At 34.6% G+C, this 17612-nt stretch overlaps 1 protein-coding gene across 1 annotated transcript; it reads left to right on the top strand.

Annotated features, from left to right (window-relative positions):
* Positions 1-4921: 4921 nt before the first annotated feature.
* On the top strand, positions 4922-12483 carry LOC106072772 (ganglioside GM2 activator-like). Its single transcript, XM_056038329.1, has 4 exons — positions 4922-5158; positions 8468-8638; positions 11570-11737; positions 12139-12483. Exons 1-4 carry the CDS (start codon positions 4994-4996, stop codon positions 12280-12282), a joined length of 648 nt encoding a protein of 215 aa, XP_055894304.1. The 5' UTR covers positions 4922-4993; the 3' UTR covers positions 12283-12483.
* The last annotated feature ends 5129 nt before the right edge of the window (positions 12484-17612 follow it).

Below are 17612 nucleotides of genomic sequence, written 5' to 3' on the forward strand. Positions count from 1 at the left end.
CAAACTTCTCGCAAGACGACGGGGGATGGGACCAGCGCGCAAACCGCACAACCAGGCAGCCATCCACGTGTTTGTGTGGAAACACAAACTCAGATTCGGTGCCCGATGTGGTCCACTCTGGCAGGTAAAAATGGAGATTCAATATTTCCATTATGGATATCAGAAGCAATGAACTTCAAACTATCAACCCCAACCCTCCATATTGTTTGTTGTTTAGCTTTTCGCTTTCTGAAGGCGCTATACTCCTATCATTTGTCTGGACCACTTGGGAAGGAGGGAGGAAGAAGTGTACATGTTTTTCAAGGTTCTTCAAGGAGACTTATCAAACGTATACTACCACATCTGTCAAGTACGATTTCTTTCCTTTGTTTAAAATACCAAACAAAATAATTAATTACCAATAGTTAAATAACTAATTGTTGTTTTTTTTAGCGGCCCCCGTAAGGGGAAAAAGCCGCTATTAGGTTTGTGCAAAATGTCCGTCTGTCCGTCTGTCACACTCAGATCTCGAAAACTAGAAGAGATATGAAACATATTATTTCATCATTAAATGCGGCTTGAAAAGTTTAGGTGCAACGGCTACTTTTGGTTTTCTAAAAGCAAACCGTTTAATTTATAAAATTAATTATGCAAGCGATTTTTTCATAAAAATAGACCAATTCTAAAACAATTACGTAAATATAAGGGAGGCAATGTTACAATATGCTAACACTGATGGAGGATTTTTGTGTATTTTCAGTATCACTAAGTCAAATATATTTTTAAAATGTACAGGAAATGTTTACAACAAATATAAATAATAGTTAAAGATGTTTTTTCTGGTCAACTAGCTGTTAAAACTAAAAGAAAACATTTCTGTTTGTTTATAAAGGCTAATAATGCACTTTGTATGTAAATATAACGCACATTTTAAAATGGACTTTTTATGCAGCGATTTTCGTGCAGTAGCGTAACGTCGCAATATGATCATGTGCTAAACCAATTCCTTAAACTTTTTTAAAAAATCAGATTTTATTTATTTTTTGTTTAGTGGCCCCATCCGAATAAAAGAAGATTATTTTTGTGCGTTTTGTCTGTTGATCGGTCTGTCCGTCACGATTAGAATAAAAAACTAGAACTCTAAAAGCTATTGAAAATCTGATTTACCCTTTAATGTTCCTCCCGTAACATCTCAATAGTTTTAAGTATCTAAAAATTGATTGTTCCGGATTTTTTTTTGCAAAACTAATCAACCCAAACAAATGTTTGTTTGCTCTTCTAATTTATATTACATTCCATTTCCATGCTTAAACGTTGCAAAAACACATTATCAATAATATGTTGTTCCGTTTTTTATGTAAATAGCATATTAATGCTAAATCAAAATCTCTATACTGACTTATATTTCATTAAGTGTAAAAATGTTCCGGATATTGTTTTATAAAACATGAATTATGCTAATGATTGTTTGAAATCGCATAATTTACTAATATTACACTTATATTATTTGACAATGCGTCACTATAATTTGGTTATCAATATCAAATTGTTCCGTATTTTCATCTTTAAACAAATTTTAAAAATATCGACAATAGGTTGTTCAGGGCTTAAAAAAAAAGTAATTTACTAGAATTGATTACTGAAAATTACTTTTTTGACATTTAATTTTCTTGCTGAAACGTAACATAGAAGTTTTGTAATCGATAAAGAAAGTTCCGGATTTTGTTTCTTACAAATCGTCGCTAGAAATTTCCGAATCTATTTAAAAATCTACTAACGCCAAATAATTGTTTGAACTCCCTCTTCTAATTAATAAACAAATAATCTTCTCATTTACGAAATAATGTTTTTACGGATTTTTATGAAAAATATTTTAACAAATATTTAAACATTTAACTTTCTACCTAAAACATTAAAAAATCTAATTATCGTTAATATTATGTTTCGATTTTTAAGGAAAACAGAATCCAAACACCAAAGTAAGGTATGAAAATCTCTCCACATGGCTGTAGTACATCTAATTTTTATATGAGACCATCCAAAAAATTTAATTAACGGTATCACATTTATCTGAAATTCTCTTTTTCTTTTACTATTTATACAAACATCCGGAACAATCTATTATATAAACTTTTCAATTGTGTTCATACCTAAAAATTATTTGCTATGTTTTGAAACGTAAAATAAAGGTTAATCAATTTTTAATAACTTTTAGTTGTTTTTTTTTTAATATCAAGATGACGGACAGACCGACTGACAGACAAAACTCAAAAACAATGCGGCTTTGATCCTCTTTAAATACATTCTATTAGAACTCAGTGCACCAATGTCAATAAACCCTCGTAAAATATCTCGTGTAAATAAAGACATTTTTTTATGGTACCGGTACTAGCCTATTGTGAGGTAATGGAATTTTTTTTCTTTGACGTCATATGAATGGACTCTTTAAATACAATGTTAAAAGAACGCACTCGGTGCACCAATGTCTATTAACCCTCGAAAAATTGCACGTATTAATGAAAACATATTTTAGTCTAACTAAGCCGTGTGACGTAATGTTGTTTTTTTTCCTTTGACGTCATATGGAATGAATTCTTTAAATGAAATGCTAAAAGAACGCACTCGGTGCACCAAAGTCTATGAACACTCGATAAATGGCTCGTAATGATGAAGGCGATTTTTATTCTAGTTAGGCCGTGTGACGTAGTGTTTTTTTTTCCTTTGACGTCATATGGAATGAATTCTTTAAATGAAATGCTTAAAGAACGCACTCGGTGCACCAAAGTCTATGAACACTCGATAAATGGCTCGTAATGATGAAGGCGATTTTTATTCTAGTTAGGCCGTGTGACGTAGTGTTTTTTTTTCCTTTGACGTCATATGGAATGAATTCTTTAAATGAAATGAAAAAAAAGAACTCGGTATAGTAATGTTTATTAAGCCTCGTTATGTGACTCGCGTTTAAAAAAGGAATGATATCTTGATTTAGATCTAATCTAGATTTTTTAAACTAGATCTAGATTTTTATTACAGTATATCTAGATCTGGATTTATATTCTAATGAAAATTATTTTAGAGTCTAGATATAGAATTTCTAGATCTAGTTTAGACTAAAATAGACTAGATTAAGATGTAGAATTTCAATTTCTGAACTTAAAGTGTAAAAAAAAAGTGTAGATTTTTATTTCCAAACGTTTTGATCAATATTGCAATGTTTTAATATACTAAAACTAATCTACTATTTTTTATTAAATTTAAATTTAAATTTACGGCAAATGAATCTTTGAAACATTATTACTTTTGACCATCAAAATTAAATCACCTCTTGAATATTATTTGCGAATATGCAGATCCGACAGGGATCCGACTTCGACGGAGGCCGCCTCTGAGTTTGTGTAACACAAACTCTCATTGTAATCTTGTTTTATATTGAATCTTGTGAAATATTTGTGCATTATTTCAATTTTATCCGAGATTGGGTGTGGGAGAAATAACGTGTACAAACTTTTGATCATACAGACAGACATACACAGTGAATTGAGGGAAATAAGACTTTTAAAGAGCAGTTGAGTTTTGTAATATAAAAAAAAAGCCATGCCAAAACCTATGGAAACTGGTAACCATTTCTAAACTACGGAATAGTTGTACATGTAACATAAGCTCAACCCAGTTTCTCATTTTCAAATCATCTGCACATATTCAATAAGATAAACAATGCACTATAAATGCAGTAAGTCAGTAATGTCTATAAATTGAATGTTAAGTAGGTTATCTATTAAATTTTTATCTTTAGATTTAATGTCAAGGTCAAGACTTGCGAGTTTTGATACACAAAGGTTAGATAGACAGCTAAAAACAAGGATGATCACTTTGGATTGACCTTGGGATTTAGATGCTCTGAGTGTATCATGTACTTTCTCGGTAACAAGCAACCCCCCCCCCCCCTCAACTAAAGAGCTTAACGAGGAATTTTAAAAAGGTTTACGTTGTACACTGATAGTTCATATATGTATCAGAAACACTGGTCATCCTTTGACAATTGTTTATTCAATCAGTTTGAAGTTTTATATTATAGTCTGCAATAAGAATTAATTTAAAAACAAATATTTTAGACCAACACAAATTTGTTAAATGTACAATGTAGGTCTAACACAAAGTAGATAACGCTTTTTCAAACCCAGACTTAGTCTGTAGTTCATCAAACAAACAAACAAACAGACAAACAATGGTAATGAAAATGCAAGTAGACTTGAACAAAGCCTACTACACAATCTTCATTGGTTCAAACAGTTGGGAAAAATGTTTCTATTTTATAATACAATAAAATAGTAATAATATTGGGCTAGGAATTTCCATTAGGAAATTTTTTACTTACAATTTGTGAAAAAAAAACACCATTATAACTATAGAAACTGCTAAAACAACTCCTTCGTCCTGCTGGAGGTCTGGGCTAGGAAGTAGATTATCTTTAAATCTGAAGGAATAGCCATAAAACATTTTATAAATAACTTTAAACATAAACCTATTGGCAAGTGGCTGGGCCTGGATGAGCAAGTTTTCAACGATCGAACCCCTAAATACTCGTTCACAGCCACCCTACAGCAGTGATATATAGTGGCAGTTCGTGACTGCGTCCTCGATAGATGTATTGACGCTTTATATCTAGCAAATAGCTTATTTAGATTAGAATATACTGCTATTTAATATTTCATAATTATTACCTAAAACAAAACAAAAAATAACGTCATTTTATATCGATTAGCTTATTTGTCATTGGATACGATAATGTTTATAATTTTATAGTTACTACCTACAAAAATATATATTGATGCTTTTAATTGCTTTAAAAAATAATAAATGGTGATCTAAGGAGGTGTGTCACAACTAAATGTAAATATCTGTCACAACTAATCAACTTATGTGACCACAGGGACACTATCACACATCTGTGTGGTATCTCTGAGAAACTTATCTGTATCTCCCACTGGTTATAATCAGTGTTTAGTGTAAGATCATGGCCTCTGTCAAGTTGTTAGTTTTGTTCTCTCTAGGCTGTTATGCCGTTTCTTCTGAACCTTTGTATGTGTTGAGTCAGCTTGAACAGACTGCCCATCAGGAGTTTAAGGCACTAGTTAGTACCTTGTTGCTGGGGAAGAAACTGGAACATTCTTTTCACAAGGTTAGTGTCTATCGAATACAATGAGCACCTTGGAACTATATTTACACACTCTGTATATTGTGAAACATATTGGTATGACAATGGCTCGTGAGCAACGACAAATAACTCTAATAACTGACAACATATATAGGCATATAAAATATAAACAGCCGAAATCAGTTTTGAATGTCATGTGATGGAAACTGAAAACCAAAAGAAAATTTCTTGCCGAATACAGAGCTGGCGACGAGTCAATAACAAGATTGGCTCCCCTTCGACCCCCCCCCCCCCCCGCCCGCCCTTTTTATCCCTATCAGAGGTTTCAAAATCTATAGGTCGTTACTAGGTACGCATAGTAACTTGAAATACTGCACATTTCATTAATCTTCATATAGAAGACAATCTTTTTTTTTTAAATAGCTTTTACTAATGTGTGATGCATTTAAAAGGTAATGTAAGGGAAGTAAGTCATGACTTAAATAGTATTTTCATAATTACCTCCCTTAAATTCACTTTTTTTTTTTTTTTCAGTTAAAAATTATGGGTTGCTTTGATATAAGGGTGAAAAAAGAAATCTTATTATATACTGATGAACATTAATGTAACAGTATTTACATAGATAATTCAATGAAGTTACTTAATCAGATTTCTGTGTTGTTTTTTGTTTTAATTTGTTTTGTTTTATTTTTTTGAACCAAATAATAAATTCCTACGTATCAGCTAATTTATAACACTTAACTGTAAAATAATCTAGTTCTTTTTAAAATAAATTATGAACTCTCTAGTTTCAATCAGAATATCTGGGCTACCAACTCAGAAATAAGCTTGGAATCTCTATGGTACTTTACATCTGAATATGGACTCCTTTCCCTTTGCTACTTATAGGACTAAAGAGACCAATTCTTGATACCCATTCACTTTCACAGGCTTGGCATTGGAGATCTTTTTCAGCCTTTTTCCACTTCTGGATATTCACCATCTGCTATCAAGGACACCTCCTCTGTGTTCGTCCTATTGTCGCGCTTACAACATTGTATCTTAAGAGTGGACGACCTACAGCTCCCCTGCCATCTATTAGATCACCATATACACTATTTCGTTTGGAAGTCGACCCAGTCTCTTCTGTGTACATGTTCAATCCAACCAAAGCATCTACAGCAGGGGTTCTCAACCTGTGGATCGCGACTCCCTTTGGGGTCGACTGACAATTTCTCAGGGGTCGCTTTATCCATCGAAATTATGGATTTTTATTGTCCATTCTAACATGTTAAACTTGTCACAAGTTTTTATTGTCCAGCAGATTTATTCGTATACGTTTAAATTAATGTAGTTTCATGTATTCCAACTCTTTACTTCTGGACTCTCGTCTATGATGTAAAATACATTGAGGACAGTAATTACATATATTATCTTTTGGTTATTATAAAAGCAAAGCGTTCAATCCGTAATGTATGGACTAAACAATGTCCGTTTTAAAAAAGGTTAAGTAAGGCATCCATAAATTTTAATTTTAATACGTAAACTTTGTTTAAAAATCAACAACGCATTGAACACCATGAACATCTGATGAACTCCAAATGGTAGCTGTGGAAGAAAGCATGGGCTTCTCGTGGTTCTCTTGAGAGAAACTCTTGCTGAACGCAGTTTCTCATAGCTCCCCCATGCAGTTCATGTGACACTTCAGTTGTCTCCCCGCTGCTCTTGTACACTTTTGTCAGACATGCACCTCTGTTTCATGTGCTTTCCCCATTAGTTTGATTTGTAATAGGAGAAATGGATATTTCAAGAATATAATGACATTTTGTACTGTGATTAAACATTAAGCGTTGGCAATGCAAATCAGATATTTACATTAGGCCTCCAATTATAATTCTGTAACATCATACTTATAACCAAAAATAATTTACTGTTGTGGGTCAAGAATACGTGAGGAATTGTAAAGGGGGTCGCAGAGCTAAAAATGTTGAGAACCGCTTATCCACAGCTTATAACATAATAATAACAGGGCTTTTCTTCGAGCCCGGAAATAACGTAATAATTAAGAGTAAAACTAACATCATTTGTAGTCGTTTATCAGCGTGAATAGGGCAGATTATATATATATACTAGCCATATGTTACCCGCGGCCCGCGGATCTTAATTTGCGTATCACTTTCGAGAGTGCTTTGTAAACAATTAAACGAAATAATAATTTTATAAGTAAAGCGAATGCGGAATGCGTGAAGGTAAAAATAGTATGAACGGAGCTATCAAAACATTTGCTTATACGCCTACATATATTTGATTAAAATTTTAAATGAATAGACTTAATTTTGTATGTTCATGTGTTACAGTATAAAGTAGATCTTGAGTTAAACATAGATCTAGATCTAGACTAATCTTGGCTAGAGTTTATTCTGCACTTGCGTTAAGGCTTCACTCTGCGCCTGCGTGACCTTTTTTATTAGATTACGCGATTCATAAATGAAACTATTAGAATATATCTCAACACGGCTTCGCAGCTTCGAATGTATGAAAAATGCTTTAGAAAAACAAATTTGAATGTTAATTTGATTAAAATCTGAAATGAATGGACTATAAGTAGTATGTTTATGTGTTAAAGTATAAAACTATCTTTGCGAAGAGAAGTTCTATTATCTTAGAATTGAATTAGAGTTTTAGACCTAGGAATAGAGAGGTGTGTAAACTTTCGGGAAATGTCTAATGAAATAATGTACGTCAGGAAATCTAAATTTGCAGATATAAGGAACGAATTTATGTAAAAATGCTTTTGAAACACAAATTTGAAGCTTAATTTTATTAAATAATGAAATCAATAGACTATATTTTGTAATTTTTATATGTCAAAGTAAACAACTATCTGTGCAAAGTGTAGTTCTTAAAATAAGATCTAGATCTAAATCCTTTCGATCTTTTCTCATGTCAACATGGTAAACATGGCCTAGATTTATACTTTCATAGAGTCGGTCAACTTTTTTTTTAGGGTCTTAAGTTTGTTTTAGGGCTACAATACATACACTACGGTCCCAGATAGTACCCAAGGAAAATTTATGCCAAGTTTTATCAAGATTGGTCAAAGGTTTTTATTTCTATTCGGAACATACATACGCCTTACATTCTACTTTATAGATTATATATATTATATTTATTTATTTATAAACAAAATGTTGTGTATACTGATGTTCCTTGTAACAGAAAAAGAGATAGGGAAATGTTACTATGAAAAAGCTTGTAGAGATGACAAATATTTAGCACTTATTTTTCATACTAGTATTTTCCCCTATGCTAGATCGCTAAAATTTGAAGGAATTATTTGGTTTGAACACACAGGAACATAGAAGCAGACTCAAGTCTTTCTCCTTTAAGAACTGTGCCAACCCGCAAGATGAGATTCTGGTACCAAGCAACATTAATGTTACGCCAGACCCCATCAGTATACCTGGAAACATCACCATCTCTGGAGGGCTCTTAATCAACAAGCCTTTTGGGGCGCCATTAATTGTAAGCTTAGTCTAAGATAATCATTAAAAATTAACTAACATCTTCTGTGATTAATTAAGAATAAAAATTGATGTATTTTCTACATTTGAATACCCTTTTTTGTATTAAATACCTCTATTTAGTTCACTCAGTCCGAATGAATGTGTGGACTCGGTTCTCGGAAACGTTAGTATTATGTGGCGAAACACTTTTAGTATAGTATCGATGTATTGTACTTCTTGAGATAGTGATTGAACATTAATGCTGTATCCAAATATGGCCTACATACCTGATGACTCAAGATAAAGATGTTTTAGTCCTCCAGGCAAATTTAATAATTAAATTGTTTGTTTATACTTTGAAATATTACAACGGACAAACTAGAGTTTAAGTTGTCCGAGTGTGGCCAACTGGCTAGTAATTCATTTTTCTAAAGATGTACATCAACTGACGGAATGGGTTCCATTTATTGTATCTGTTTTGCCGATGAAGGTTTAAGCTGAATAGAGGAAAAGTATGAACAATGTTTACTAGGACTTTGGTATTATTGCATACAATAGCCATATCTTCTCTCTCAGATTCTCATAGCTAATTAGATCTCTTTGACTCGCATTTCCAACTGAAACATTAGACATAGTGGTACAGAAAAGCTGTTAACTCATTCCTTGCTGATATTAAAATCTCTCTTTGAGTTATCGTTGAAGGAGATTTCATTCAGCTCTCTTTTGAACGAAACAATTGTAATCCACCTGACATAAGATTTTTTTGTATGGCGTTTAAATCAAATCATTTTACTCGCTATATCATGAGACCTACAAATAGCTTTCTGTCTGTTTGTTTGACGTTACTTCAGAATTGTAGATGATGACACCCTAGCCTGAACCACTCGCAGCAGATTGAGGGATGAGCGAATAGGGTTGGAGCCCTGGACCATTGAGACGGCAATCCAGAGCGCATACCTCACAACCAGGCAGCTAGTAGATGGGAGATTAAAGAAGGGCTTAAGAGATATAACTTTATTTGAAACTAATAATACCATCCTTCTCCACCCCCCCCCCTACCAATAAAATAAAAAAATTGTTATGCAAGTAACAGTAGTTACCGATTACTCCGTGGTAAAGGGTCCCTAGTTATTCTATCTTCTATTTATATAGTAAAGTAAAGTTCCCTTTTCAGACCTTGCGATCTATAGGGCAGGTGATATAAAGGTCATCTTGTATTATCTTATCTTATATAATACAGACGTTACTTCAAAAAAGAAGATGATTACGTCCTACGCGTCATGCATTTAGTCATGCATATTAACCAATGACTTAAATTCTGCCAAGTCACTGGTTTTCCTGGCTAGCTCAGGCAACCCATTCCATGCTCTAATAGCACTAGGGAAGAAGGAGTATTTGTACAAATTTGTCCTAGCATATGGGACGAGGAATGTGCCTTTATCTTTGTGTCTTTCAGAGTATTTTATTAAACTTTGTTTTTGTATTTGAAGATTATGGTTCAGTGTTTTATGTATGATTGCTACTTTACTTTTGAGCCTTCTGTCCTGAAGGCTTTCTAAATTTAATGGTTTTACTAAAGGTGTTACTCTAGTCAAATATGAATATTCGTTTGTTATGAATCTCACTGCTCTATTTTGTGTCTGTTCTAGTTTCTTAATGTTTTCCTGAGTTGAGGGGTCCCAAACGGAGGATGCATATTCTATTATAGGCCTAACCAAGGTTAAATAACATTTTAGTTTTATGTTCTTATTTGATTTATAGAAATTTCTTTTAATAAATCCTAATGCTTTGTTTGATTTTTTTGTAGTTTCATCAATATGTGGATTCCATGACAGTTTTTCATTTATTATAACACCTAGGTATTTTGCGTTTTTAGTCTGTGTTACTGGTTTGCCATGAATAAGATAAGTGGAATTAATTTGTTTCAGTTTTTTTGTTACTCATAACAACTGACATTTTTCTGGGTGGAAAGACATGCTCCAATTTGATTCCTATTTCTGTAATTCATCTAATTCTCTTTGTAAAATATCTGTGTCTTGTGTTGTTTTTATTGTTCTATATATTATGCAATCGTCTGCAAATAATCTGACTTTTGTTCCTGAAGTAATGCAATTTGGTAAATCATTTATGTAAATTAAAAATAGTAGTGGACCCAAGACTGTTCCTTGAGGTACACCTGAGTTTACTGTTATCGGTGTTGATTTAGAGCCATTTATTATTACAGTTTGTTCTCTCCCTATCAGAAAATCTTTAATCCACTGATCCAGTCGACCATTAATGCCAAAATATTTTAATTTTTTAAGCAAACTATGGTGGTGAACTTTGTCAAAAGCCTTAGAAAAATCTAGTAAGATAGCATCTATTTGTTCACTATTATCTAAACCCTTTGAAAAACCATCAATTAGTCCTATTAGTTGTGTTTCACATGATCTATATTTCCTAAAGCCATGTTGGTATGGTGTGAGGACATTATGTTTGGCTAAGTGGTTTGTAATGTTGCTACATATTATGTGTTCTAGGATTTTACATGTAATGCTGGTAAGTGATACTGGTCTGTAGTTTCCTGGGTCAGATTTTTCTCCTTTTTTAAATAGGGGGGTGACATTAGCTTCTTTCCAGTCCTTTGGTACTCTGCCCTGGTTAAGTGAAGCCTGAAAGAGTATTTTGAACACTGGGGCTAGCTCATTGCTTAGTTCTTTTAGAAATCTAGCTGGAATACCATCAGGTCCAGACGCTTTATTTGGTTTGGTGTTGGCTAATAGTTTTTGAATTGCATTTTCTTGTACTACTATATCTTCTATGTTGTCTACTTGGTTCAAATTCAGTAATATGTCTTTGTCTCCTGGTCTTCTTTGTATTGCAGTACATTTCTCTTGTCATACAGATATAATTTAGTTCTTGTTATACCTGTGTATTAGTTCTTGTTCTACCTGTGTATTCGCTACGCCAGACAGATATCGTGGTTGAAAAGGAAGTATTTGGTCACTGGATCAAGATCCCGTGCATCGACAACATAGGCTCCTGTACATACCCGGACATGTGTGCCACTGTCAACGTCCAGAACTGTCCACCCCAGTTTATTAACGTTGGTCTTCCTTGCAAATGTCCATTCCCGGCGGTGAGTCTATATTCTGATGTAGTCATAGTTAGTATATAATCGAGACCATTACTTTCTCTCAGAAAAACAATAAACCAATTTTATATTAGCAATAAATGGGGTGTAAGTGATGCGATTCTAAGCCTTGTGCCTAAATTTCTCGTTTTTAAAACAAATATTTTTACATACAGTAGTTTTTTAAAGATTAAATGACAGTTTCGTTTATGAGAACATTTACACATTTTGAAATTATTATTTTTTTCAAAACATTTCCATTCAATTACAATACTCAAACAAGAACAAAAAAAAATTAGATCTAGAAAAAAACAAACAAAGCTAATATTAAGTGTAAATGTAATAATTAGTTTGGAACAGTCATGTAATTATTACATTTTTAGCACACAAAATATTTACTATTTCAGGGGAACTTCAATATCCAACCCTTCGATGTCAACATCAATAGTGATCTACCTTTCAAAATAAGTGGAGGGGTCAAAGTTCAGATTAATGCAACGTTCAACGGTGCCCTAGTGACCTGCGTTGCGTTGGAGTTAGACCTGGCCTGAACAGCCTGAACTTACTCAAACATTGCTTGTTGTTTTTTATTTCAATCTCTAATATCTGAAACATGTTCTGCATATTTGTATTACTAGCTGTATAATATCCTTACATGTTAAGGTACTGCTTCCAGATCCTAGGTTTAATAACCTAGATGCTTGTGCATTTTACATTTGTCAATGCCTCGTAATAAAATATATTGTCTTTCATTTGTACAGATTCTCAAATGTATCAAAGTAAATGTACATTTGTGTAGATGTTGAACTCCTAATCCAGAAAATACAATAAACATGCATATATGTACCCTATGGGACCAACTAAAACAAAGAATGTTTGGACCACGATGTGCCTTCATCAGCTACAAGCTAACCAAAAAGTCAAACAATTAACACAAAGTAGGCGTAAGTGTGAACTTATCTGTCGAGGTTGTTTTCTATCGAGGCAGAAAAGAAATGAGCTACACTGGTGTAAAAGCGCGGGAAATCGGAAGGGGGCAATGATGTCAGGCAAAGATGAATGGGAAAAGGGGGTAGTGTTGGTCGCCATCTCATTTTTAATAAAAGTGTGTTGCTTGTTGATCCCGTGAGGTTGGAGGGTGCCTGGCATGTAAATAAGTTTGTTTTCGATCTGCAAACGGGTGTTTTTGTCATTGCATTGTTGTATAACAGTGGCGATGAGATCAGTGGTACCCCTATGATGTGTGGTAGTGAAATGAATAGAGACGGGCTTAGTTGCTAAATTACAAATTTCTCTAAGATGTTCTTGGGGTCGTTTTTAAGGTTCTGCCTGTGTTTCCAATATAGACAATTTGACACCTTGAGCATATTATAGCATATATGACTTATCTACTATTTGCAGTTAAAATTGCCACCGATATTAATTGTCATCTTAGGACAAGTGATGGTGGGTGTGGCTAGCGTGTGTTTGCAGGTCTGACAGTTACTGACAGCCTTAGCTATATTCTATACTCGTCATCGCATCCACCAACTTCTGCGTATCCGCAGCCTTTGCCAAGACGAAATTGACTTCAAGGAACATTCATGCCAAGTTTTATCAAGATTGATCAAACGGTTTTGATTTTTGTACAATACATATATATACACATACACCTTAATTTGTGCTTTAAATATTAGATATAGAAACCAAGCTGAGTGTAAAGAATAAGATTTTGCAGATAAAGGGAGATAAGTCTTATGTAAAGAATGATAAGATGGGAGTTAAAAGATAGATGGATTCTAGAGGAATACTTGAACGTCACTGTGGTTATAGAGGAATACTTGAACGTCACTGTGGTTATAGAGGAATACTTGAACGTCACTGTGGTTATAGAGGAATACTTGAACGTCACTGTGGTTATAGAGGAATACTTGAACGTCACTGTGGTTATAGAGGAATACTTGAACGTCACTGTGGTTCTAGAGGAATACTTGAACGTCACTGTGGTTCTAGAGGAATACTTGAACGTCACTGTGGTTCTAGAGGAATACTTGAACGTCACTGTGGTTCTAGAGGAATACTTGAACGTCACTGTGGTTCTAGAGGAATACTTGAACGTCACTGTGGTTATAGAGGAATACTTGAACGTCACTGTGGTTATAGAGGAATACTTGAACGTCACTGTGGTTATAGAGGAATACTTGAACGTCACTGTGGTTATAGAGGAATACTTGAACGTCACTGTGGTTATAGAGGAATACTTGAACGTCACTGTGGTTATAGAGGAATACTTGAACGTCACTGTGGTTATAGAGGAATACTTGAACGTCACTGTGGTTATAGAGGAATACTTGAACGTCACTGTGGTTATAGAGGAATACTTGAACGTCACTGTGGTTATAGAGGAATACTTGAACGTCACTGTGGTTATAGAGGAATACTTGAACGTCACTGTGGTTATAGAGGAATACTTGAACGTCACTGTGGTTATAGAGGAATACTTGAACGTCACTGTGGTTATAGAGGAATACTTGAACGTCACTGTGGTTATAGAGGAATACTTGAACGTCACTGTGGTTATTGCGCGTCCGTCTGTATGTCGGTGTAAATATAAAATCAAAACTGTGTCTATATAAATCATTTATAACGAACATTTTGTACAGGATTTGTTCATTAACGTTGTCCTAATCACCATTTTTACAAATGATTCTTATTCTACTAAAATACTGACATCTATCAACTGCTGAATGATGGTGTTCTCATACAAAAAAACTCAAATTAGACAATTAAATTTAAACAACGGTTTGTAGAATGTCTCCCTTAGATCATTATAACGTTTATTTATATAAAAAAAAATCATATTTTGCTTTTTGTTTTATTCTAATAAGAGTTCAAATGACATTTGTTTTAATTTTAAAAAAAATATTTCCCCTGTCTAGATCTACTTATGTTATATAAACATATTCTTTTGAGGACCTTTTTTTCTTCTCCAGACCAATCTTAAGAAATAACAAACATAAATAGTCGAATCAAACTAGAGTTATATAGGCTAGTGCAGCTCATGTATGTGTAACAAATACATAACAGGAAATCAGCAATAGAATCACCGGAAGTTCTTTGTTCATTATGTGTGTGTGTGTGTGTGTGTGGTTGATGTTTCACACTTTATTTCGGTGACCCGGTCCATTTACATGATATTAAAATGTAAACACCCAGAAAAATAGGTTACGCCCTATGAAAACATATCTTCCACGAATTAAACCATTGGACCATGGTTAGGAATACACAGTCAAATACGGTTAATTGGACAACCGTTTAATTACACTAGCCGCATAGTCTGAGAGAATCTTAAAGTGCAAATATATGGCTCAGTATTCAGTTGAATGCGGTTAATCGGACAAGCCGGTTAATAGAACCAAAACTATTGCATCCCTATGTATTCTGATTAACCCGATTTGATTGTATCTAGGATTTGACAGAGTTTATATCAACTCCCTCTGTCTGGTAAAAGTGTGTACATGTTATTTCTCCAACATTCATTCTGAGATCAAGTTGAAACTGCACACATTTTCATTGGAATTAACTAGATCTAGACATGAATAAATAAATACAAATTTAACAAAGTAGTCTATTTACTACTGGTAATTAATTAATTGTTTGATACCGAGAAGGGAAATTAATCATTCGGTATTCGCAGATATGGCTAAAAATGCAAGGTTTGGTCCCAGTGGCGTCAGTAGGGAGTGCGGGGGATGCGGGCCGCACCGGGTGACATCCACCATGGGGTGACACCCAAGTAGGATAAATGCACTTTTCCAAAATGCAACTTTAAAAAAAAATAAAATCATCACCTCGAATGTCTCTCACAGTTTAGTCTCAACATGTCCCAGAACTTCTTAATTTAATTCTATTTGATTTATAATCTTACAATATGACTTATAACCTAGTAAGAGTTTCTGAAACTCAGAAATGTAAAAAAAAACAATGGCGCACGGGGCTTAAACCCGTAAAACTCTGAATGAACTTAATGAACAAACATCTTTTTGGCCAGTTGAGTGGCGAACGTAACTTTTTTTATTGAAAAATGCTGAGAAACACATAGACATAAACTCCTCGTGCCCCATTCGACACCTATGACTGCAAGCTCTCTCCACAGAAATCAATCTAAGGCGACTTTCACAGCCACTTCCCAGCAGGTGCCCACGAAATTCAGGACTTCTAAAAAGGTGTGATGTCATGTTAGACGTGGGCGGCCATGTTTTTGCGTTCCACTTTTCGGCTTTCATGTTAAGGCTGATTTTGGTCAACGTGGTTCGTCTTGTATACTGATATGTCTCACAAAATGTCAATCGACGTTCAGTCGCCACTTCCATTAGACGGCGAATGCCTGTGTGGGAAAAGATTTCTCTATAGGTAATATTATCTCGGTATGTTATTAGTAGGATCAATCTCAGCCATCACTGCTCAGCCTCTTTCAACCTTCCACGTCTCGAAGCATGGGTGGCCGTTGGGACAATGATTGTATTGAGTAGGTGGATTTAATCTCCAGGCTAATAGATTTCTTTGTTCAGAATAGGCGATGGCTACAAGAAAGAGAACTATGGGATAAGATACACCCTATAGAAACAAAATAAACGAAAGTTATTTATTTTATTATGGGGAGATTATTTATTTCCCCTAACTTACCGCACCGGGTGACACCGACCCTAGTGACGCTACTGTTTGGTCCCCTTAGATAATTGAACTCTTTATTTCTCCCATACCTCGGATGAAGTTGAAACTTTAGAGAGTTACTTATTCTACCTAAGAGATAAACGTAGGACTAATGATCCCAGTGATATGTTTTGGAAGTGCTTACAGAGCACTGTTTGAAAACTAGGAACGAGCTATTCAAACCAATGTCTCTCCAAGCTCAACAATAAATGTCACTTTAAGGCAGGGGTTCTCAACCTGTGGATCGCGATCTCTTTGGAGGTCGCCTAAGACCGTCAGAAAATTTATTTTTTTCAACTAGTTTTTTTTTATTACGTTTTCAACGTGTTGTAGCAAGCCTATTTTTAACAAGCCTATTTGTAACAAGCCTATTTGTAACAAGCCTATTTGTACTATGCTTGGTCTGCATATATATTTCCAGTATTGAAGTTAATAGACATTACTTAGATTACATTATTACCACAAAATTATGAAACGATTGACAAGCATCAATAAAATAAACTAAAATGTGGGGGTGACGAATGCGTCAATTGTAATGAAATTCTCTCTGCCTTATGTATGAAGCCGAAAAAAAACCCCGAGCTTTGCCGATTACGACGTATTTTCGTTTTGAAGGCTGATAAAGTCAAGAAATCCAGACTTGACTCAGGTGGCAAGTAGCATATAAATATATATATATAGTTCGTCCATCGTGGTTCGATGATGACCACTTTGTCATCCAGGGGGCTGACGACTTTGCACTGGGGTTTTTTTGCCTCCTCACGTGGCTGGTGCAACCTGATCGCCAGTTTTCTCAGCGCGACGCCATGATGCTCTGTCATGTCCCTCTGTCTCCCAGGTGGCTGGGTCTATGCTGAAGAAGCTATGAGGGTATCCCTGAAGCGCTTTCTTTGACCACCTTGCGAGCGCATTTCCTTCGCTTAGTTGGCCATACAAGAGTCGTTTAGGGATGCGGTGGTCTACCATTCTGTAGACGTGACCTGCCCATCGCAGCTGGGACTGCATCAGGATTGCTTTGCAGACCCGCTCTTCGAAGGACTTCAGTAGCTGGTATTTAGTCTTACAATTTGACATTTAGTATTTTTCTTAGACATGTCATAACGAAGTGATTCAGTTTCTTTCAATGTTTTCGGTACACTGTCCAATTTTCTGAGGCATAGAGCAATGTAGGGAGGATGACGGCTCGATA

This window comes from Biomphalaria glabrata, chromosome 8 (assembly GCF_947242115.1).
Source record: "Biomphalaria glabrata chromosome 8, xgBioGlab47.1, whole genome shotgun sequence".
In the NCBI taxonomy this organism is placed as follows: Eukaryota; Metazoa; Mollusca; class Gastropoda; family Planorbidae; genus Biomphalaria; species Biomphalaria glabrata.